Source organism: Opisthocomus hoazin, chromosome 9 (assembly GCF_030867145.1).
Source record: "Opisthocomus hoazin isolate bOpiHoa1 chromosome 9, bOpiHoa1.hap1, whole genome shotgun sequence".
Classification (NCBI taxonomy): domain Eukaryota; kingdom Metazoa; phylum Chordata; class Aves; order Opisthocomiformes; family Opisthocomidae; genus Opisthocomus; species Opisthocomus hoazin.
This window is the reverse complement of record NC_134422.1, coordinates 43,498,477-43,522,832: the sequence shown is the minus strand read 5'-3', so window position 1 is coordinate 43,522,832 and position 24,356 is coordinate 43,498,477. Positions and strand designations below refer to the sequence as shown.

Sequence of the window (24,356 nt, the reverse complement as noted above, 5' to 3'; positions counted from 1 at the left end):
CTCTACTTGGCAAACAGCCGAGAAGAGCAGGCATCCCAAGCAGCTGGTGTGTCTGGGCGCTTGAATGCTGCGACAGCTTTCACCTGCGCCTTTATCTGGGTGGCTGAATCGGAAGCACCCAAACGTGATAGCCTAACTCAAATCTGATAAAATGGTAGCTAATGGAGAAAGATCCTAATGATCAGTGAAATACTTTCCGAGAGAAATCCCATAATGTGGGTCGCAGGAAACTTGATGAGTAGAAATTCTTGGAAATATTCCAGAAGGAAGAACAAGAAAAGGGTGTAAGGGCAGTGCGATGAAGCTTTTCACTTACTTCTGTCTGTTTAGAAAAGGATGCTTCATGTCAGCTTTATCTGATTTTTCTTTTTTTTTTTTTAATAGACCAAAACTAAGTCTCCAAATAGTCATAAAAATACTAGAATATAGACCAGGAATTTCCTGGAAGGAAATTTAAAGAGCTGTTGAGTTAATGTCTTTGTCTTGGGCGAGATCAGTTACTGGTGATCTTGCTGAGCAAGTAGCTGGTGAATTTTCCTGGCAGAGGTGCACGGCAGCTCTGGAGGAGCTCGGAAGCTCTTTGGTGCTGAGAGCAGGATGAGGGCAGACTGGTTAAGCATAGGAGTTCACCATCTGGTTAACCATCACCCAGCTTCTTAGGCAGATTTTGCAGCTGTCAGTGAATTCTGACTATTCTGCTTTTGCCAGAGTTCCTAGCAAATTTGAAGGCAGCGTATGGATAGCCACAAATGGCCTGTAGTCATACCGTATCCTAGAAAATAGGGTGGGGGGAGAAAAATCCCCAGGTTCTGAATTTATTCAAGCAGCATTTTCTTTCCTAAGCCACTTAGAGCTCAGAGCAGGTCAGTTTGAGCCCTTTATTGTAGCATTTATAAATCTTTAGACTGAACAAATCAGTGTCACACAGTGTATAATTGGGAAACCAGCATGTTTTCTGTTCTGCGTGTTCTTAATGTGGTGTTCTGCCTGTATAATTATGTGGATTGCTTATCTCAGCAGGGGAGTGGTGTCTGAGGGAGATACCAAGCATCGTCTGAATGTGTCCAGAGAAGGACAGTGAAGCTGGTGAAGGGTCTGGAGCACAAGTCCTGTGAGGAGCGGCCGAGGGAAGTGGGGTTGTTTGGCCTGGAGAGGAGGAGGCTGAGACGGGACCTTCTCGCTCTCTACAGCTCCCTGAAAGGAGGCTGCAGTGAGGTGGGGGCTGGTCTCTTCTCCCAAGTGACTAGCGACAGGACGAGAGGAAATGGCCTCAGGTTGCTCCAGGGGAGGTTCACATTGGAGATGAGGAAAAATTTCTTCACCGCAAGGGCTGTCAAACACTGGAACAGGCTGCGCAGGGCAGTGGTGGAGTCCCCGTCCCTGGAGGTGTTTGAAATACGTGTACAGACAGCGCTTAGGGACACGGTTTAGTGGTGGACTTGGCAGTGTGAGGTTGACGGTTGGACTTGATCTCAAAGGCCTTTTCCAACCTAGATGATTCTATGAATGGGGGGAAAATTGGGGGCCAGTTGGTCTAGACAGTTCTTCCTGCCCATCTGACATACAGCGACCGAGATGTCTGGGTGCAGAGCACCCCGAGGGTGGCCGTGCCGCCCACCTCCTCGCCTCGCTCCTCTCGCAGGGGCCGTGACATCGCAGCGTGAGGCCATGACATCGCAGCGCGGGGCTGTGACGCCAGTTCCCCAGTGAAATGTGTAAATCATTGCTTCCCCAGCAGCACCCTCAGCCACCCGCTTAGGGCACAAGCCTTGTCTGGAGCGAGCGGTCGTGCTCCCAGGGCCAGCCCCGTGCGGTCTGTTACAGTAAACGCCGTGGGAAGAGGCTGCTAGCAGGACCTGTAAGCCACATAAAAGATCACTACGTAAACAAGACATGAATCATGGTTATGAGTAAGATAAACAGGGCAGCATGTGAACTCAGGTTTGTTTTGTGTGGTGGGGTGGAATTTTTTTTTGTTGTTTTTTGAACTTCCAGACTTCCATTCATGGTTTATTTTTGTTTTATTTTAAACTATTGAATGTTTGACTGCATGTCAGAAATGGTTTGACGTGTCTTTTTCAATCTCCTTTAGTGCAGGAGGTTGGACAAGGGGGTTTTTACAGTCTGTATTTTGTATATTAAGTGGAACCTTTTCCCCATTCTGGTCCTCTATGATTAGTAATTGAGGAGTATATTTAGATAGAAATAATCCTGACCTTGTGCCACTTAGAGATTAAGAGGAAATCAGTCCTATTTCTCTCTAAGCTTCTTGTCAAGTATTGAAGAAAACACTGTGATACGGCTAAGCAGCTTTGGTACAGGTTTCACTTTTCGACTAAAATACTTTATCCTAAAGTTAGTATCTGCTGATTCCTTAAATGCCTATATTTTCGCTATTCTTTTGATTCAGTTTCCACATTTCAGCTTGGCTTCATGAAAAAATGTTGCCGGCTTGGTGTGATACCTAGTGAAACCGCTGCTGTGATGGGAGCCGGCCTGACGAGCCCGCCTTCGCGGCGGGGCCGGTGCGCGCAGCTACGCGTGGGTATTGTCTTTGCAGCATAGTCTGGGTGCAAATGCCGTGGCCGTGGAGCTTAGCAGGGACTGAAGGTAGGAGGGTAGTTCTTATTTTCAGTCTCTGGTAGGATGTACATGTTAGTGTACTGCTAGTTACGTTGCTGGTGACAGACGTTGGGAGTCGTTACCGAATGCCAGACTAGCGATTCCTTCTGCAGCCGGGAAGGCACTGTGTAAGGTTTTCATCCCATCTTCGGCTGGAATTTTCAGGCTGCAAATAATTAAAGTAGCGGGTCTTTTTTCCCTTCCATGACTCCTCATAGTTCAGGTTTCGTGGCAATCACCTTTTCCCCATTTACTATACGAGACTCGTGTTTCTCTCTTTACAAATCTCCTTGATTAACCTCCCAGCTTTCCTTGAGGTGCTGAGCAGCAGTGTGCTGTCTGACACTGGGGCCGCTTTATGGCCGGTTTCACTGAATTTAGAAAGTATTCTAAAGGCTTACAAGTCCTGAACTTTTGGAGGTATATTTTCCATAATAGGAGCTCATTTACATGTGAGTTTAACTGGTTCATTGCAAATTGATTTAAATTGCTTTAAGTTATATCATTTGTTGGGATCATTGTTTAAATCATGGTTTTAAGACACTGAGATTTATTAGTAGTATCAGAGAAGTTACCCAGTGCTTGGGTTTGTGGTTTACTTTACTTTCAGAAGCTGTAATGATGTCTGTGATTCACCAGACTGATTAACAATTAGGACTTCAGAAACTGGGCTGTTACAAAGGGGGTTAATGTTTTTCCTGGGCAGTTCTCACCTCTCAAACTGTGGGATGGTCCTAGCTAGTACAGGCTAGTTCTCATGTGTCCTTAAACATGGATGAGCGTGTCCATCTGCCACACACACATTTCCAATATGTTCCAACAAATGCCAGCGCTGCCCCGGGTGCGATGTCCGGCTCTGCAGCTGAAGGAAAGTCTTTCATCCCTCCCATTAAAACTTGGTCTTTAACTTGTAATCCTTCAGCATGACACTTATTTTGCAGTAATTTTACTGCTGTCAAACCACTGTAAACAACAGTTCAGAATTACGTAAATCCCTCAGTGTGGGACAGAAGACAGTTAATGTGGCAGCACGCTGTCAGTCTGTTAATTAACCTGGCACGCAGGCTGGGGCGCAGGCTGGCTGCGGCGGGCAGGCTCGGGCGCCGATCCCTTCCTCTCTAGGGGTACGATTTTGTGACGTTTAAGGCTGAACAGTGTGTGCTGCTGCCCAGATCACAAGGTAAAAAAGGAGGGGGAGGAAAAAAAAAAAGGAAGGATCACAGTGATGGGCTGATCGCTGTGCGCTGCACTGGCTTCTAGGGAAGTCGGTGGCTACTGATTTACCCTGCTGGCCTCAGGGTCACCCAGGGTTTCCACACCTATTGAGCAACGCTCCGCACAGAGAAACAAGATACTGGCTTCCCCGACTGCCCTGTCGGAAGGCCCTTTACACCGAAGTTTCCTTTCCGTCACTGCCAGTGGTGTCGGAGGCAGAGTGCGCGGGAACGTGGCGGAGACGGAGCTGGTGCACCCTGCTGACGTCCAGCACCGAAAATAAACCGTTTTGTGTGCGCAGCCAGAGCGTTGCTCGTGTCGGGAAAGACTGTCACGTACTTTGTGAAGTAAATATGGTAATCTCCACGTCACTTCTGTATATGTAGAATTGAATTTTTGTTTCTTTTCTGCTATGTTTGATGTTGAACCATGTACAGTGTGTGATGAATTGCATACAGCTGGATGAGCTGAACTTTATTTTTCCCCTTTGTTAATTCTTAATATTTCAAAACATCTCCATGGTTCATATTCCAGGTGAATATAGTACAGAAGATCATTTTCTTGGTTTTGACTGAAAAACACATTACCAGAAAACTTGGTTTCTTCTGAAAGCAAATAGTTCTGCCAGATAAAGACCGTTTCATTTCCTCTGTAAGATAAAGAAACAAGGAGTTGATACAAACTGTAGCTTTTGAAAAAGGCAAACGTGGAACTTAGTTAAAGAAATTTCCATATTCTTCTGCAACAAGAGGTTGGCTGTCATTGATTCTGTCCTGCTACGAGCTGTGCCCTTTGTTTTAGTATTTTGCTATTCTTGACTTTGGTTTCTGGTGATTTATCTCAAGTCGTGAGTAATGTGAGGGCGTATTTGGTGGTACTTTTAGGAGCTATGGAGAACGCGATGCAAGTTCTGCCTTTGAAGGTATGGTGTGATGATATTGGCAGGACCAGTGAAGACCTTCTAGTGTCCCCTCAGGGCTAAAAGAAAGCTGCTGAATTTATAAGGGCTGTGTTTTCTGAGGTATGGAAAAGAATAAAATCTGATTGCGCAGATAAGCAGACATGCGCTGACTGAATGGATGTCCCTAGACTGAAGCACCTCATTCAGTGGTCTGACAGGGTTTTGTATGGTAGAGAGAATCTCAGAAGCTGTGCTTTGTCTCTTAAAAAATAAAATCCTTACAAAATGATTTTATAGTAGCACAAATCTGTGATGCCATATTTCTACTGAAATGATATGTCTAACCTTATTAATACCTTTAACACTTTTCTGATTCTGAACATACAGTGCATAGAGAGTATTCTTGGACACTAACATATCTAAGTGAAAGTGCATCATCTGCTGCTCTGATTTGTTTGGTAGAAGTTCGTTATTTCTTCACTCTTTAGGCTGCTGTCATATGAGCTTTGTTACTGTGGCTGTTCTTGCTCGGTAGATCGTCTTGGATGTTTTGCTCTTTGTTGCTGTCTTGCTTAGAAATCTTAGTTCACAGTGCGTAGTTAACTGAGTTTTGTTGCAAGTGGTTCATGGGGGTTTTTTAATGTACAGAACACTGAGGTAGCTGCAGTGGTAAGGCAACGTAGTAAAAGATTTACTCAGTCCATTTTCGGCTTCTGCAGGAACATTTTGCACAAAGGCCTCTCTCCATTGAAGGTTTGACTGAGTAACCTGCTGTCTCACTTTAACAGTTTCTTTTTTTTCTTCTTCACGACAGATCTCTGAACAACAACTTTTTCACGTAGATTGACAAAAGCAGAGAAGAGATGGCCAGTTCAGCCCGAGAACACCTGCTTTTTGTGCGACGTCGCAATCCACAGCTACGATATACTCTGAGCCCGGAGAATCTGCAGAGTCTGGCGTCTCAGGGCACCATGGCGGAGAACATGAACTTGCAGCGTGCCAACAGTGACACTGATTTAGTGACTTCAGATAGCAGGTCTAGTCTGACAGCCAGTATGTACGAGTACACCTTGGGGCAGTCTCAGAACCTCATCATCTTCTGGGATATTAAGGAAGAAGTAGACCCAACGGACTGGATAGGACTTTATCATATCGGTAAGTCAGAACCATGCTGTAATATTTCTGTGTGTTTCTTTCTCTTTTGCCACTTCATCTTTCCTTTTCTGGTACGCGCTCTGGCACACTATGTAATTAATCTAGAGATAAAATTGAGGTAAGACTGCAGAGAATTACCTTGGATTTCTCTTTTGTGTTCTTAGAGGTGTGAACTGTGTAAAAACATGATTCTAATTAATGTAGATCTGGTTCCACAGTGACCTGCTTGAAGGTGAAATGCATTCTTCTTGAACAACAAATGTGCATACAGTTTGCTCTTTTCACTGTTGCTGGTGACTGGCTTACAGGCTGGGAAATTCGGAGTAGCATATTCATCCTGTAACTTGGCATGCTTACTGTCCAATGTTTGTACAGGTTTTTGGACAAGTAAATTCTTCGCATTTGTGAAAAGGTATTTTGTAGAAGGGAAATTGTATCAACTCTGAAGGAGCGTGAATTTCTGTTTGTGAAGAATTCTTGTAGCAGGAAATCCTCTAAAGAGATTTTTGTGTGCTTTTTTGTGCTGTTCAGGGTATTTCATAGAAAGGAGCTGGAAAGAGCTCTAGGCTGGCATGCAAGGACCTGTGGACAGTGGGTGCATTAGCAAATAATGCAGCTCAAAAGGAGTGGATCAGTAGGTCGCAGCACTTGGTGCTGAGACCCTAGCATCAGCAGCGTATTTGGCTTGGCATTTCCCATTGCATTGTGTTTAATCAGGTCCCTTGAGCCAAGCTTCCCTGCTGCGTGTGTGGTGTAGAGCTGGCCAAGGACAATCTTGATCTCCCTGCTAGGAACTGGAGTGTAGCTCGTGGGTAGCTGTAGTGGCACATGGGGTTTAGTCGTCTTCTCAAGGAATCCAGTGCACGTGCGCCAAAACTACTCTCGGAATTTAACCGGCGCTCCGTAAGCGAGACCGGCTGGATGCTTTGTTTCAGAATTGCACTGCTGCTCTGAACCGAATCACTAATGGAGACAGGAGCTGCAGTTCAGCCTGCCAAAAGCAGGTGTAGCAGGAACTGGTGGAAACGGGGCTGAGCACTGGACTTTTGTCCGTGCTGGACTATGTAAGCTCAGTGCAATGAAATCGGCCTCAGCAGGATTTCAGAGAGATACTTGCCATGCCAGCTTTTTCCAGGACCTTCCACCTCTGCAGCACGTGATGTTACGTGCTGTGGAGATGCTGTTTCCAGGTCTTGCTCTTGTTTTTGTGGAATACTTTCTTCCAACATTACTGCAGCTCCACAAACTGGACAGTACTGACTTGTGCTGTCCTAGTGCCTGCCTGGTTATAGAAGCTGTACTGGAGCTGGTGCATGAGCTGCACTCTCTCCTAAAGCCCCCGTCACGCTACTGTGTAATAGCAGAGTGTTTGAGATGTACCTTGGGTTTCCTGTTTTCTTTCTAAATGATGAAAAGTCCAGGAACCCATGCAGATTGAGCTTTTGTCTCCGCCGCCACTTGAAATCCATGAGCGCTGGTGAGAGTTCTGTGACTGATTTAAAATAGATCTGAGCAGAGTCTTTCCTTTGAGACTCGTGGTTTCGTCATTCTGAGAAACGGAGCTGAACGTTTTTTACAAGAGAGAGGTAAGGAGATATTCAGCCTGACAGGCATGCCTGTCTGTCTTTGATTTGGGTGCTTTGATAAACTCTTTGAAGTGTCTGGCATCTTTTAAAAATAAAAAATAATAAGCTTTTGTAGACATAGCTAAGGTAAATTAAATCCCACAGGGTATAATCCAGGATTTTCGGTCCTTCGTAATAATTGCTGTGAAGTACCCCCAGTTCCCACTTACTCCTTTGGAAGTTGAGGACACTCACATTTTCTCAGGAGAGGGATGTTTGTGGGTGAATATAATTAAAACAAAGCTCCGTTCTGAAGCACATTATTAATATTCAACATAGTCATTTGAGGTTGTCCATTCTGTTCTTTCTTTAAAATGAAAACCATTTCGGGTACAGTCGCTCTCCTCTGGCCCTGCCTCCTCCAGGCAGCGGGAATGGTGCGAGGTCACTAACACGAGAGCGCGCGAGGGCAGTGCCAGCCTGCTGCTTGTACCTCCCGTGTTCCCCCCGTATTCGAGGAGAGCACCGTTTTTCAAGGAGCTAGGAACAGAAAAAGGCAAATGTTGTGCTCTTATTTTAAAAAAACACACTGCATAACCAAAAGCATAGTCCTGTGGCTTTTTTTTTTATGTTGGTTGTACAATTCTCTGTCATGAAAGCCTGATCAGTGTTTTGGGGTGCAGAACTGAGCTCAGGTGTTAGCACAGAGGGATCTGGTGGTGGGCTGAAGCAATCCGGGTATTTTTCACTTCAAATTAACTTCCATTATAAAAGGAATTGAAAATGACACTCTGGGAAACTGCCTTCCATCTTCATTCCTTAATTTGTTCAATTAGCGCGCTCTCATTAGTTTTCTATCCTGAGAAAGCAGTTACTTCGGCGCTGCTTAGTGCGATTTTACTGCATGGTTAAAATTGCAGTCGCTGCCTAGGAATGCCACCAAACTTCCAGGTCCCTGGAGCTTTTTCCAAGTGCGGTACAACTTCGGTGCAATGTTTGGCCTGCTAAATGGTTATGAAAAGAGATGTTGCCTTTTTAAAAAGGGAAAAGCCTGAGGGCAGAAACACAGAATCATCTCACTTTGAAGGACTGATTTTTTTTTTAATGCATGTGGGTTTTTTCCCAGACTTCTGGGGTTTAAAAAAAAAAAAAAAAGGGAGAGTCATAAATGAACAAATATTTTAGAGAGGACTGTGTATTTTTTTAAACGTTAATTCACTGTAATGTCCTCTGCAGTAACTTTTGATCTTTTGTTCTTAAATGCAAGAAGTTGAACTTAAGTGTGAAAAATTCTGCATCGCTCTACATAACAGATTTCATGCTCAGTTTTTCTAGCATTTTGTATTTTAAGGAATGTTTTTAGATGCATGTGCAAGTTTGATTTCAGTACCATACTCGTCTCTTCCTCTGTTTCACCGCTGTGTGCAGCCAAAACGTGGTCTGTTTTCTTGTCGAGGAACTGCCTTGTGCAGAGGATCTTTTTCTTTTCCAGTGTTTTTCTAAGGATTGCGAGGAGGCAAGTGTATGTGAGGGACACAGCATATTCTGTGGCAGCAAACATCCTTTCTCCTGACTGTTTCTGATTTTGTACTGTCTGAACTGTTTCAAGAGTCGGTAGCACTTCTTCAGCAGTCACGTCCATCTGGTTGTGGTGAAGCAGCTTTCCGGCTCCAGCGGCGAGCTGCGTGGAGAATGCAGATCACACGTGTGACGGCACAGCCCGGTGTCCCGGGGAGACTGCATCCAAGGGAGCAGCGGTCTTTCTGAGTCTGAGCTCTTCGTCAAATCTGAAATACAGGGTTATCATTTTGAATTCAGCTTTGCCTCGGATGGGCTGCTCATTTCTTCAGGAGTGGTTATGAGAATTGTCACTCAAAAGTGACACGGTGTGGTGGAACTCAGAGAGGGGGCTTTTCGGCAGAGGGGTTGGACCTGTGCTCACTCTGAAAAGGAAAGGTAAATTTTCAGTCTTCCTGTCCTAATGAGAAGGAAGGAAGAGGTCCATTTTCTCAATTATTTAAAGGTATTTATGTTTTGAAGAGCTGTACTAGGATTTAGACTGAAAACCTTCTTCGTGTTTTGAAGTGGTAGAAGTCTACAGAATTTAACAAACACATTTTGCATCCTGTTAGGCCCATGAAGTACCGACCCAGATATTGCTCTGTACATGAGTGCTTTAAAAATGTTTGTTCCAAGCAATAGTTAAGCTATTGGAGTTTTACGGACATCTTTAATGAAGCGGAATCTGAATCTTGTTGTGGTGAGAGTGGTCAGGCTGTGGAGTCCTGTAGTGAGTAAGGCTGCGCAAAGGATTGACCCAGTTGCAATCAAAAAGAGAAATAGGTGTTCATTTTGGAGGGACTATGACACACCCCAGTTTTCTTGCCACTGCGTTATTGTAGCAACAGGGTACCAGGACTTCTTAGAGGGGTGAGAACTGTTGAAGAAGATGAGCAGGTGGACTTTCCCCCGCTTTTCGGATGTGGAGGGAAGTTGAATCTTGATGAGTTTTATGGGTTGCCGTGAAGTCTCATGTTTAAAGAAATCAGAAAGTATAAAATAAAGAGTAAAACGTCAGGTGAGAGAAGCAAATCCTACTTTTGGTTGAAGTAGATTAACTCCCATGGATGAATTGCCCAGGTCGGCCTATTTTTGCCGTAATTTACGGAGTCCTAGTTAAGAGATCCATGTCCTTATTCTGGAGATCCTTAGCTCATTTAAAATGCTGGCTATCAAAGGTCAGTGTGTGTATTTCCATCAGCTGCTTTTCACAGGCTGCTTGGCTTTTTGTTATAGCTACTGCATGGACTCAGGATAGCATTATGAAAACAAAACAAAAATCAGAACAGAACAATCTGATGCAGAGTTATATAGGGCAATTTAGATAGGATCTAGGTTTATACTAAGCCTCCTAGGGTAATGGAGTTTGGAGCCTTTCCATTTCAGGTCAGACAAGATTAAAAAGGAAAAAAGCTTTCACATAAACTGCCTTTAATACACTTAAAATAGTGGCTTCTATTAGACAAAGAGATTATAAAATGTTAAGATACTTTATTCCCAAAAGGTTTCTCTGGTCTCCATTATACGGAACATACAAAGTAATAACTTCATTATCTTCCAGAAAAGCCTGATTTTTCACTTGATGTTTTTCCTTCCTGTTTTAGCATCACGGGTACTTTTCTGTAGTTTACAATCCGAGCAGCACTGTTACTGTCTGTTGACTGGTTCGGAGGCACAGCAGTATGAAATGGTGGTTACTCCTCAGTGTGGCTGCGGTCTGCACACCGTCGGTTGGACTCTCCTTGTGGAAGAGTCGGTCTTTACCCGGCGAGCTCCCTGGGAGAGCCTGTGGCTGAGGCTGCCAGGAGGCTGGCCTCGCGCCGTCTGTCGTCAGGCACTGGGGATCTGGGGTGGTTTTTTTTCCATGAGATCATCTGAGTATCTGAAGTGTTGTGGTGGTTTTGTTCTCTTCCAACAATCAGCAAAAGGACTAGCTGTGACTCTGAAGCTCTGCAAAGCCACGCCTGTGTGTGTTCAGATGTTGATGAAAGTCCCACTGGAGATGTGTGGTTAAATAATATGTCTAACCAAGCAGAAATCATGGTCGACAAGAAGTAGGTTTACAGGATAGAACTTGAATTCGTGCTGGCCTGCATCTGGGACTGGTGCCAGTCTGTGTCTGTCTGATGTTGACGTTTGTGATGAGCAGGGGGATGTGGGAAAAGCTGCCTTGAAATACCTCACTTGCTGGTGACTTAGTAATATTTAGGGAAAGGCCACCCCTTGAGTGGGCTAATGAAAAGCGAAGGCAGTCTGATATAGGAATTGTGTCCTAAAATCGTATGCGGTGAGGCTTACGGTGATTTAAAAAAAACCAAAAACCTGTAATAAACCGAGGGTCTTCAAAAGCTTTCCCTCCAGCTACTGCATTTGAGTCTTAATCTTTGCTTTCTTCCCAGATCCCGACCCACATGCAAAGCTACATTTTGCCCAACACAGTTTGGTACTTTCTCCTCCTCAGTTGTGAGCTAGTAAATTCTGCTTGGGGATCAGTGTATGGACAGTGTAATGCCTTCTCTTTACTGCAAAAGTCAGAAGACCTGAGTAGAAGGCGCTTTCTCTGTGTAGTTCCATTGCATGCAGCAGATACCTTAAAAGATACACTTATGGCATGAAAATACACTCATTATATTTGTTTTAAGAAGAAAAGAATTACTTCCCTGCTAAAAAATAAAAACAAAACCTAGAATCTTGTAAGATGATATTTATGTCTGGAAGAAGTTCAAGCTGTGACAGTGAAAGTGTTGCCAGAACATCCAAACTTTTCTGTTAATTGTGTTGTTGAAGTTTTTGAGATGTGCCTGACCTGAGAACCAGACAAACACAGCTGCAGGGGGGACACTTTCAGCTGTGTTGGGAGCGTCTTTCCACTGCAGGAGGTTTGGGCATGACAGCAGTGTTCTCCCCAGCCTGCCTTTTGGAGGTCGGTGGCTGTTCCAGCAGACGGGAGGACGGCAGATACAGACACTGGATAGTGGAAAACAACGCACGCTGCTGGATTTGTCATACTCCCTTTTACCATAAAGCTGCCTGCTGTTAGCTTGGGTGTTTTACTTGTTTGAGGTTGGCTGTCATTTTGAATTTTTTTAAAGACACTTGCTGAGCTGTTTTCTATCATTAAATCAACATGCCATACAGTATTTTCAGAATAATTTGGGAAAAACAGTTATTCCAAGTCACTGACAGCTGGGTTGAAAACGTGGTTGCGTTGATTCATCTATTGATTTGTTTTGCGTAAGTAATAGGTTATGGATCAGTTTTGCATTATGCACAGTGCTAGAATTCCTTTTGTAAATTTTTTATGAAGTTCTTGGCTCCTTCATCTGCATGGATTTATCAGTGACGGTAAGAATCTGAATTAATGAATTGTTACAAGCTGAGTGTTAAATACAGTATGTTGAGAACGTGACCAATGCAGGTAAAACCAGTGGCACTTGAAAAGATGAGAAACGTGCATACTAGGACTCCGAAATGAACACTTTATTGGTGGAGCTGTTAATATTACCTTCTAATATATGCTGATATGAGATGCACAGGTTCTTCAGTTATAACTGGAGGAGGTTACTGAAGATACCAATATTGATCTTGAATGAAGAAGGCCAGCCATCCCTTGGGCAGCATCCCCAGCCGTGTGGGCAGCAGGGCGAGGAAGTGGATTCTGCCCCGCTCTGGTGAGACCCCCCTGCCCCAGACGTGGAGCGATGGGACACAGGGTAACGGCTTTAAACTGAAAAAAGATAGATTGAGATTAGATACCAGGAAGAAATTCTCTACACTGAGGGTGGTGAGGCCCTGGCGCAGGTTGCCCAGAGAGCTGGTCAATGCCCCAACCCTGGAAACGTTCAAGGTGAGGTTGGACGGGGCTCTGAGCAACCTGATCCAGCTGAAGATGTCCCTGCTCACTGCAGGGGGGTTGGACTGGATGGCCTTGAAAGGTCCCTTCCAACCCTAATTATTCTGTGGTTCTATGATCTTAAAGCTCCTCTGATATGGAAAAACTTCCATCTGGGCCTGGGCGCTGGTACAATTTGCCAGTTTGGCGTAAGATGTACCGATGTGGGGTGAAGATGTTGCAGGAGCGCCGTTAAACTGCCCGTGCTTAGCTGGCACCTACTCCTTGGGAAAAACAAAGCCTACAGATGTCTGCATTGGCAGCATTCCTTGTCTCTTTGCCCAGCAGCATCCAGGACTCCATTGCTGTCACTCTGGTGGGCAGCCAATTCCCAGGCAAGCAAATCCCATGCTTCAGAGCTTTGTTTCAAGGTCTGGTCACACTCTTCCCGAGATCTGCCTCCTTTGTCTAGCAGTCATTCGGAGCTAATGTCGAAGCCTGCAGTCGTGTTTCGAGTCACTGCCACTCATTCCATCACCAATGTGTCGGTACTTGAAAGTTTATAAAAGTTTATTGCCTTTGCCATTCCTCCCCTGACCTTGGGAATAAATTAATCCTTTATATCCCAATGTGTGGTAGTGCAAAAAATGAACCTACATTTTCCATAACAATAACATCGTCATTTCCCTGGTACTGTAGTGAGGAGAAGAGGAAAAGACAACAAAGATTGGTTACTTTGCCCGGAGGAAGCAAGATGAGTACTGTAAAGTGTGAAGTGAATGCGGAGGGACTTATTTTGAAAATTTGTAAAATATATTCAAGGTAACTGGCACGGTTATGCAGCTGTATAGTCAGATTGCAAGGGAAATGGACAAAGGCTGTTTGTCCTTGAAGGTCGTATTTAAGAACTCAGTTTCAGCTTGATCTCGTCTTGCACGTCACAGTTAGCATCAAGCCCTCTTTAACCGCACACAGAAGAAGGTTTGATGGGTGCAGGTCACCAGTTTCTAGTTTTCTGACAGAAAGTGCGGTTAGAAAATCAGTTTCTGGTTTTCCCTGACAATGATTCTCTGATCGTTGCCATTCAGTTACCATTGGAAGATTTCATTATCAGCTATGGTGTGAACTCTGACGCTCTGTGAAATGCTTCCCTCCTGGAGAATTTAAACTTTATCTGATGGTCATAAATGTGGCTCACAGGAGTGGAGTCTCACTTGAGGATAATTTTTGACAGATTAGAACTGAAAGCTTGGACCTACTGGGTGTCATCTGTGAAGAGGAGTGAGAATTGAAGGCATTCAGTGCCTTGCAAGCTCAGGATCTCAATCAATGGTCTGTCTTTGCTGTCAAACATGGAAGCGCTTTCGCTCATATGAAGCCAGTTAAGCCTAAATGGGTTTGGCTTTATAAGATGAAATATGCATAGAAAAACATTATAGTGCAGAAGCAGGCACGTACCGTTGTTACCGAGATAAATATCTGGTAATTACCTCATAAAAAAAGAAAAAAAAAAAATCTTTGTGTTCACTGTAGTTTAATTTCTGTATAGAGTTTCATGCATGACGTTGTTCAGCAGATGGTCGCCTGCGGGGAGAGGGAAAATTCAGTTTGGCAAATTTTTCAACATAGATGCACCTCTGAATTTTAGTAGATTTACAGACAGGCAGCTGCTTTCGAGATACAGAAGAAGGCCGCAGCAGCCTACCAAATTCAACAAGGAGTGAGGTTTTAGGAGTTATTGACGGGGTAGTACTTAATGTACAGGCAACAGCACTTTCCTCGACGTGTTCTTTGACCTGGAAATTATTTGAGCAATAGGATGGTGAGTGTATCGTCCACTTTCCTTTAAAATAAACACACTGGTGATCTGTTTTCAGCACGTAAAATCAAAGGCGGCCCACCTGACATCAGTGGCATCCCCCGAAAGATGCGAATCGCTTCACAACTGTTGCTGTCCCGTTGGCTAGATGTTCCGAGCCGTTAGCACGGAAGATTTGGATTCTGAAAAGCAGTCTGAGTTACAGCAGAGTTAACTGAGTACATTCTTTCTCTCCTGCTCAGGCAGTTAAATAAAAATTTCTGCCTTTCAGATCCGCGTAGATGACTGTCTTCGGTGCTGCTACTTGCTGCCCGCTGGCTGGGCAGCGCTGAGCTGGCAGAGCGTTTCCTCTCCCGAGAGTCCAGAGAGCTCCGTGCCCATCTGGCGTCTCGAGTGGGAGCGGGTGACCGGGGGGGAGAGGGACCGTCTCGCTGGCAGCAGTCGCCGCTGGGCCGGCTCAGCTGCGACGTGCGGCAGTGGCCCCCGCGGAGAGGGCGCGATGCGCTGGGATTTGTGCGCTCCCGCGCAAGTCTGATGGAGCTCTGTGTAATTACGGATTTGTGCTCTGGGTTTACTTGTGTTGCTGGGAGTAGCTGAGTTGGCGAGCCTTTGCTCCTGGTTGCATTCAGTTCTAGGTTCTGTTCTTTGCTTGCGGAGTTACAGGGAACTGCTGCTAGGAATTTGAAAGAAATCATGGAAATGTTGTTATCTGTAGGTCCTTTCAAGATCTTTACACAAATTAATAAGGCTTCTTTGCCTTCATTGGTGTGCACGGTTTTGCAGTCCTCCTTTTGCTGTTGTGTGTTAACACTGAGAGAGAGGAAGATTTTTACTTCTGAGATTTCATGGTTGAACGTTAAATATACAAGACGTTTATCTCCTTTTTTGAGTTCTAGTGATGATTTTAATATAATTGGCTTTGATTTTTGGCCCTACTAAAATGATACTGCTTCTAAAGAATTGCCACATGACCTCTGTGTTTCTTTTAGCCTTGGTCTCATCCGGTTTAATCTGCAGAGCCGCTGGGTACTTGTTATATGCGGTGTTTGGCTGTGTCTGCCCTCAGCTTTGTGACACGAGCGTAAAGATTTGACACTGGAAGTAACTGTGTCAGCATACTTTTTGTTCAAGAGGTAAATGTTAACCCTGCAGAAATAATCCATCTCGTTACAGAACTGCGAAAGCACATTTGTGAAGAGGAGGTTCTAGGCAGCCTATGGGGGGGGGAGGAAGGACTCTGAATCTGATACGGTGGTGATGAAGACAGGTTTGCAGTTTTTCTGGTTATGACGGGAAAACTCTGTTTATACTGTCAGTGCATGACTCTGGAGTTAACTTGTCCAGAAAAGTCTAAGTTCTCTTCTGCAGAAGGAGATTGCAAAGGTCCTGAGCAATCCTCTTTCACTCTTCTGCATCTGCTGCGTGGAAGGTAATGAAGAGTAGATTAGTGAGATGCTATCGCTTGGATAATAGCTTTTTACCTAGGACTGCTGTGTGGTTAGATGCAGCTCATGAACACTTTGTCATAAAACACCGTTTTAATTTCCAGTGGAGAACAGTCCTTTGCTTAGCCAGGGCGTGAACAACCAAGTATTCTGAGGTCAGTTATTTGGTACTCAAAAATATTTACTAACATTTTGGCAATCTTGTGGATACGTACTCACCAGAAACTCCCAATTACTGTGAACAAATTGAAGCTGTGTTCCGGTAGTTGGATATGAAGTACATTAATCTAAAAACTGCGTTTGGCTTAAACTAGAGTGTTGTGATTCTTTAAAGATGAGAACAGCACAGTAAAAGTATTATTTGATTTCAGATTTTCTTATTAGGCATAATGGCAGCAATATTTTTAATTTAAATGTTGGGGAAGTTCATTAAACTATTTCAGGGAAGGTTTTTTGTCTCTGTGGGGGGGGAAACCCCGAACAACAAAAGCCACTTTACCTTCCTGATTAGCCATAGTACATTGCGTTTAAAGTGGGCGTAAAGCGAGTTGCGATGATGGGAAACAAACACTGTGTTTCACAGAAAATATTTCAGGTTCTTTTAGGACTTCCTCCTGCTCATTTCTTTAGAAATCTAAGAGTGACTTATCTTATTGTGTGTGTATTGGATGAGTTTCTTCCAGGATGTGTTGGCTCATTTCCTTGAGTACTTCTAAATTTTCTGAATTTTTTTCAGTCACAACAGATAGCTGAAAAAGCTTTAAGGAAATGAGTCAACCTCCTGAAATAAATTCTGTACTGAATAGAGGATACTGTGTTTGAAATCATAGACGCCCTTGATAGTTCTGTGGATACTAATTTACAGATGTTCTCTGAAAATCTATTGTATACACTCCGTGTTCCAAAAGAATTTGGGAGAAAATATCCCAAAAGAGCGCCCAACTGTTAGGAATGTAGGGCCTGTGTTCAGACTCCCGGGTGTCAGCGCGAGAGGGGTGCGGACTGGGGAGTGACGGGCAGAATCTCTGATGCAAAGGTAAGAATGTCACCGAACTGGAGTGTAAATTCAGATGAGTAATGTAAAGATGCGGAGCGGAGGGCTACCGAGCTTTCCTAAAATAGCATCCTGGAATCTGAGGGCTGCGTAGGCAATGTGCTGCTCCCCTGGCTTCGCCACTCGCAGACGGCTTGCGTTCTGGCTGTCAGGAGCCCGTTCTGGCGCTGTCCTGCGTGTCCTGCCGTCGCCTAAAGCAGGCGTCTGTGCTCCGTGAGGAAGGACCACGGCCTGGTCCCGGCAAGGAGGTTCCCTGCACGGGGCTTTGCTGAGTCACTGCGCTGGCGACTGACTGCAGTCCTACACAGTTCCTTTAAAAATGGGTAAGAGGACACCATGTTAGTAACATACATGTCTTATACAGTAGGTGGCCAAGGCTTCGGGATATTCTTTGCTTCCCAAGAATTACGCAGCGACTCGGGGGCAGAAATGAGGAAGCCGCCATCAGACATCGTGATTTGGGACTTTCCCTTTGATAGCCAAACTAAAAGTAAACCAGATGATCCTGAATTTTTAAGAAGTTTGACATCTGGATCTGGACTTTGAACTTGGATGCAGCAGAAATTAGCCATCTTGCCCCGCTGTAGTGTATTACACAGAAAGTCCCTGACGCAAGCCATAAATACCACGTCTCTGAGCAGATGACACACACTGTCGGCTTTCTCGGCACTCCGGAGAGATCTGAGTACACGCAGATCACAGCAGAGAGAAGAAAGCACAGAGAAACTGCATAGGAGTTGATCCTGCTGGTACGTAAAGCGTCTCAAGACAGCGAGAGTTAGATAAATGCAGGTAGGAAATAAATAAAAGTCCAACTGCGATGCTCTGTCTAAACGTTCCCCCCTCTGCGCCTGCGCCCTGCGCAGGGAGGCACTCGGAAGGGGGTGCGGGTCTCTGCCTCTGGTTTTCTGATTGTCATCAGTCTTTGTCCGTGACGTGCAGTCATGAATGGTTGTCTTGCCACATTTCTCTCGTTGGAGCACAAGTGTTGGCCATGGTCGTTTGATACTTTGATTTATAAGCTTTTTAATATGACCTTTTGGAGTGAAGTAGCGGTACGTATTGGGAGTTGTGGCCACAAGTTGCACCGTGGTTTTGCCCTGGTGTTCAGTTCAGCTGAAATCTTTTCTGAAGGAGGAGCACGGGTGTTTCTTGGTTCTTCTGAAGAGGCTGAAATGGGAAAGGGGGTGGTGGAGCCGAGCAACCAAAACCCCCTAAAACCAGCTGTGATGGTGAGCAGTTGTAAAGCAGTCCCAGCTCACAGTGTTGAGGATCCAGGGTAGTGATGGCTTTTTCCCCTCCATTTTTGGGACGTTTACAAAAGAGTATCATGTGGTATATCTGCTATAGTTTCTCTCCAAGTCCTTAGAAATCTTTCCGACTGTCTATGCTTTCCTGGTATAAAATCAGACTACTTCATTTTGTAGTTAAGTTTTATTCAATCATTCCCAGTTCTTGTGGAGGTGGCAAGGCTGGGGCTCTGCGGCTGCATGGGGAGGGAATGGTTGCTGCATTCCTCCTGGCAAGGGCAAGCAAAAAGGTGGCATAGTCATGGTTTGTTAAGGGGAAAAGAAAAGAAGAAAAGAAGAAAGAAGTATTATTATAGTGATAAGAAATAAGAATTAGTAGAAGTGTCCCTCTTGAAGAATCTGAAGCAGTTATTGATTGTGATATATTTGGCAGGAGTGCGGGAAAGACCAACGGTGCGTGACAGACGATTGACTTGCAGGTCAGCACCCACGTGCAGCTCCAGGTTGAGGCACAGGGGACGGCATCCAGAGCGTGGCAGAGAAAATCAGCGAATGTTGGTGGCTGCAGCCACCGTGACAAACTGTCGGCGCATCATTACAGCGTGGGTTTGGTCTCCTCAGCAAAGAACCGACAAAAACTTGTGCGTTTCTGTCAGGTAACCGAGCCCCAGGCTGCGGCCCGCGGGAGCCTGGATCGGGTCAGGGACAGTGCAAGCGCGCAGGCACCGCGGCCCAAGTAAGCGCAGCGGATTTCCTGTGCCCGCATGCCTTGCCAAAATAGCATCTTTGAAAGCGTGTGTGCAGATTTAGAATGTGCTGCGCTCCTGGACTATTTCTGGGGCATCCTGTGTCTGCTGGAATGTTGATGTGACGTATAACCACGCTGTATTGTTGGGTGGAAATGACTGACAGAACCATGATGTGCTGCTGGAAAGTGAGCTGGGGCCCGCTTCAGCCGCGTGCGCATCCAAAAACCCCTTCTCCTGGCGTCGGCAGTGTTTCTGTGCTCACGCTGTGAAACTCTGCGGTGTCAGCGTGCTAGTGCCAGCTCCCTAAATGGGATAGTCTGTGTTTGCAAGTAATCGGTGGCACACAGTACAAAATTATAGAAAAATGCAGAAACCACAACTCAGCTGAAAGTTACCCCCCAGGGACTCGGTTCACAAATTGTATTACCAAAGTTTTCAGGATCAGAGCTCACTGGATGAAATTGTGCATAGTTAGGTCTGATGTAAGCAATCTGAACAGGATGTTTTTTGTTGTAGAAAGCATTTTTATATACTTCTAAAGCCATAGGGTTTTTTTTTGTTAATTTTGTATATTGCTTGCGTGCTTCTTGGGAACTAGTGCTAGCTGGTGTCGTTTACCAAGAAGGGAATCATACATGTCTTGGGGAACATTTAAAATACTTTCTTTCAGGTGCAACATTAGTAGTAAGTGCTTAGAGATGATGTCTCACTTCATATGGCTTTGATGGGCTTCATAATGAACTCAGATTATCCTATATAATGTATTAATTCTGCTGATTTTTAATAGCTTTATCAAATCTGAAGTGGGTCCTCAATCATTAGATCAAAAGCAGGAGGTAAGTAAAAGGCAGAATCTGGTCAGAGCTAAGAGTATGAAATATTTCTCGCAATGGTGAAGCATCTCAGTGCATTAGAAGTCAAATAATAGCGATGGCCTCATTAGTAATTTTTAAAATATTATAATGTTTAGGTCTACTTCTGTGCCAGTTCAGAACAAAGCTTTTGGAATAGACTCATTTAAGTGAAGAGACTGTAAAGAGCCTGGAGGAGTTTTCCAGCAATAGAAAACCTACCAAATGAGGGATTTGCTGTTAAATCTTGGCCACTGTTTGCTTAAGCTGGAGATTGTGTGGTTTGTAGAAAGCAAAGGAGAAATTCCTTGTGCAGAGGTATCCACAGTATCGTAGTTATTGGGCTCACTCTTTAATAGAGGCACGAGGGGAAGCGTTAATGTCTGTTTCTGCCTTGGGTTAGAACCTGTCTTGCTGGGCTGTTTCCTCTTTTTGTTAACGGGTTTTACATTTGGTTTAATTACTGAAAAGTGGAAGTATGACAAAAGTGTGTTCTTCAAATACAAATATTTTTCTATATTCCAAACCAGCAAGCTCTCTGACTTTCTAATAAATTCCCCAAGAAACCTGTTACTGTCAGATGACAGCAATAGACTAGTTTGCATTGCTGCTTAAGCAGATCATAATAGTGGAGATAAACTTAAAAAATAACAGCTGCTAAGGTAATATTAAGTCCCACAAGATCCTTAAGAGATGTGTGCTGCAGAGACGTATTTTACTGACGACTTTTAAAAACTAGAAGGATTTCTAAAAGGCAGTGACAAATCACTTGGAACTGGTAAGGAAAAAAATATTTTTAGAAATGTTTCTGTATTAGACATGGGAGTGGACTTGAACCCTGAGAATGAAATGCCAGCTGATCCTGTGACTGTCAAAAGGCTGAACAGATTAAGAAGATTGATCAGACAGTGTCCGAACTGCAAGCAATAAGCAAGTGCAATCAAAAGTGAAGCTGGGCAATCCAGAGGCAGCCTTTCCTCTCCTTTCAGTGACGAATCACTTGTCTCCATCCAATGCTGAAGGATGCCACACTGCAGGAGACCCAGGCATGTTCGTGCCATCGCAATAGCTTCAGGGTTCAAACCATCAACCATTTGGGAACCCAGACTAACCTCCTGGATCGCTAGATGCCAGCTGCTGTATGTAGGAAAACTGCTTTTTCTGGGCATTTTATCTGTTCTGTGGGTATACTGCATCTAGGGCTTCTTGATTTATGCCTTTGTCCCTAGCAATAAAAAGGCTAAATAAACACCAAGTAGAACAAGGGCTGAAAAGGCAGGCGTGATTGAGCGTTTAAATGAACTCCACAGGATGCTCGGGGAGCGCGTGTGGCACTGATTGTGCTCCTTGCTGGTTCATTCCAGGAAAGAAAGAGAGAGCTCTGGGAAACTGGAAGGTGGGACTTACTATCAAAAGCAAAATAACCCCCCCCAACCAGCTGGCTGATGGATCATCGTGTGCGAAGGCTGGGTCAGCTCTGTGGGTGATGCTGGCTCTGTGGCACAGTGTTCTGTGCTCTTGAGTTTTACACCCTTGCTAATGATTTTTTTATTAATAAAAATCTTAGGGAAAACCTTCAGTGATTCTGGTTGAAACACTGACCTGCACAAAAAGCCGCTCGTCACGGCTGGTGGAGGTATGCATATGTGTGAAGTTGTTCTCCCCCAGGCCATCAGCAGAACATGCTGTCTGGCAAGGGAGTGCCTGCCTCTCATGACACGCCTGAGAGCTCCCCACAAATGAGGTTTTGGCTCATTAGGATACTTTATGCCCTTATGGGGATTTAAGAAGAAATACATACCGTTTATCTCTTGTACTTTCTTCTGAGATGCATATTTTTTGTTCATAGAATCATAGAATAATAGGTTGGAAAAGACCTCTGAGATCATCAAGTCCAACTGTCAGCCGGACACCACCATGCCTGCTAAACCATATCCCAAAGTGCCACAACTACACGTTTTTTTTTTTCATTTCTAGAAAAGAAATATGTTTTCTGAACTTAGCCTTGTTGTTTGCTTGCCATTTGCGTATATACAATTAAATATTTTTCTAGAATGTGTTCAGAATTATTATAGCTACCTAAGCAATCTGTTTGGGCCTGCGGTTCTTTCGTTGGAAGTTGTGGCGTGAATTGAGGATTAGAAGTGCAAGCTCTCGCTGAATGGTTCAGCTCTTGTGCTGATGGGTTCCTTGATTTTGATGAGCGAAGGTTCTGAAGGTACTTTTCGGGTGTAGCTGTCTATGGTTGGCCGGTGGTTGTATCTCTGCAGTGCCTGGAAGGTCCTGTCAGGCAAGGTGTTGCACGCACAGTAGGTGACAGTTCCTGGTCTGAAGACAGAGCTCATCCTTTGTGCTGTATGAATATTCTCCAATGCTTGCTAAAATGTACCTTTTTCTGCCAGTAACATGTCTGTTGGAGTGTGAATGGAAAGCCACATCGTTGGAGAGCGCACCAGAGAATTCAGGTCAGGTTTTGTAGTAGATAATTGCAGAAATTGAGGAATTTGTAACACTGGAGTAAGTTAGAATGGGGCTTTTAAAATGATTGCTGATTACTCTGCTCAGTGACTAGTTCTTGCTTTCTAGCGGTTCTGAGGATCATCTGTCAGGTGAGGTTTTTGACTGGATAGATTTATTAACCTGAAAACTTTGTTAATAAATTATAGTTTCTTACAATATACCATAATCGCAGTTTTAGGACCAGAGGATGAAAAAAGAAAATAAGCACCGTCCTTGTCAAAAAGTGTTTGCAAAATTTGTGTGGCTTCTGAAAATACTTGGATGCCCTTATGAAGTTGTAGGGTGTGGGAATTGTGGTTTGTCATGGAGTTAGGGTGGCTGCTGATAGGGCTGGGGTGGCTCCTATTAATTAGGGCAGGACGTTTTGTAATTTATTATATAGATAGTAACAGGCTTGATACCTACCTTAGATACTTCTTAGGGTACCCAGCCTTACCACTGGCAGAGTTTCTGAATATAACGTGCCAGTACTGCGCTGAATCCCTGGTGTGTGCGTGGGGTTCATCTGCTGCGTGAGTGGCTGGAGGAAAATGGACTAGGGAGCGGAAGAACGGACAACAAGGAAAGAAGGAAACTAGAAAAAGTTCTTTGCAAGCCTCCAGGTCAATAATAGCAAATATGCTGGTAATAAATTGACTCTGCTGCGTGGGCAGCCAACGTGAGGCTTATTGCAAAGTGGAATCTGGAAAAGCGGGGAGTACTCAAGCCTGACGCTGCAGTAGGTTTTGGTGGACAATTGCCACGTACTTCTTTGCTGGTATCTGATTGAAAATTTCGTAAATATAAATAGAACAAAAGACAACTTGCATCTTCTTTCAAAATTCAGATCTAAACTATGCTTTAAAGGTCTCTTCTGGCCTGTTGTGCTTTTCACGTGTGCCTTTCAGTGATGCGTATGATGTTTAAAGGGCAGATGTACATTTCATAGTGATTCAAAATGGTGTTTTATTTTTAGATTTGCAAACAACAAAAAAAGTAAAAATAGCACACAGTCATCTTAACGTTATTTTAAGGCGCCTCAGTTACGGCAATTGTGTTTGCTGACAGTTCTGCAAGAAAAGCTTCTTTCTGAAGGGGAAGGCAGCTACAGGCGAATTGCATGTGCAATGAAGGCTGCTTCAGGGTAGCTGCTGAGCTGGGGAGGGTGCTCAGATGAGCATCAATTTTACCAAAGTTCAGCCCGGAAGAGATCGTTACATCGTTCAGTCTGGATTACTGTATATTATGGGGCACTTCTAAGTCTCCTGAATATTCCAGTTCTCAGAAAATGACAACGTGTGCCGTTGGCGGAGAGCAGCGGCAGCCCAAATGGTGCTAATGACCGTGCTGCAGCGGAGGGGTGGTTCCAAGTGCCTTTTGGGCCTGAGAAGGAAGGGGCTGCTGAGCCCAGTGGTAGACACGACAGGGCTGCCGTCACTGTCTGGCCTTTCCTGAAGTGGTGTCCACTGTTTCCACTTCAGAAGTGTCTGACCAGTAAAAAACCCAAACCCGCAAAGCCAAAGCCCCAGTTTCTCTGGTGCCCTTCCGCACTGGGTGTCTGCATACGTGACCAGATGCTGCTGGTCCGGAAGGCGACCGGCATCCAGGCCATTAAACGAGCGGCCCCTCGCCTTTTCGGCTGGCTGAGATTGCGTATGATCTGTACCCAGGCCGCCAAACAGCCGAGAGCCCTCCCTGTAAGCACAGCTGCACCAGCAAAGTTGTGCTTTTGTGGGTGAGGTTTATTTACCAGCAGCGTGGATCTGGGGGCAGGACAGGCTGGATTGACAAAAGCACAGCTTTGCTGCTATCATGTCTTCCACAGCAGGAATACTTTGT

At 44.7% G+C, this 24,356-nt stretch overlaps 1 protein-coding gene across 2 annotated transcripts in view; it reads left to right on the top strand.

Moving 5' to 3' along the window:
- Positions 1-24,356, top strand: part of HECW2 (HECT, C2 and WW domain containing E3 ubiquitin protein ligase 2) — a 176,462-nt gene that overhangs the window by 60,261 nt on the left and 91,845 nt on the right. For both annotated transcript variants that reach the window (XM_075430809.1, XM_075430811.1), the window contains exon 2: positions 5,553-5,893. In XM_075430809.1, coding sequence (XP_075286924.1) covers positions 5,602-5,893 — 292 coding nt within the window. In that variant the 5' untranslated portion in view covers positions 5,553-5,601. The remainder of the gene's footprint in view (positions 1-5,552; positions 5,894-24,356) is intronic.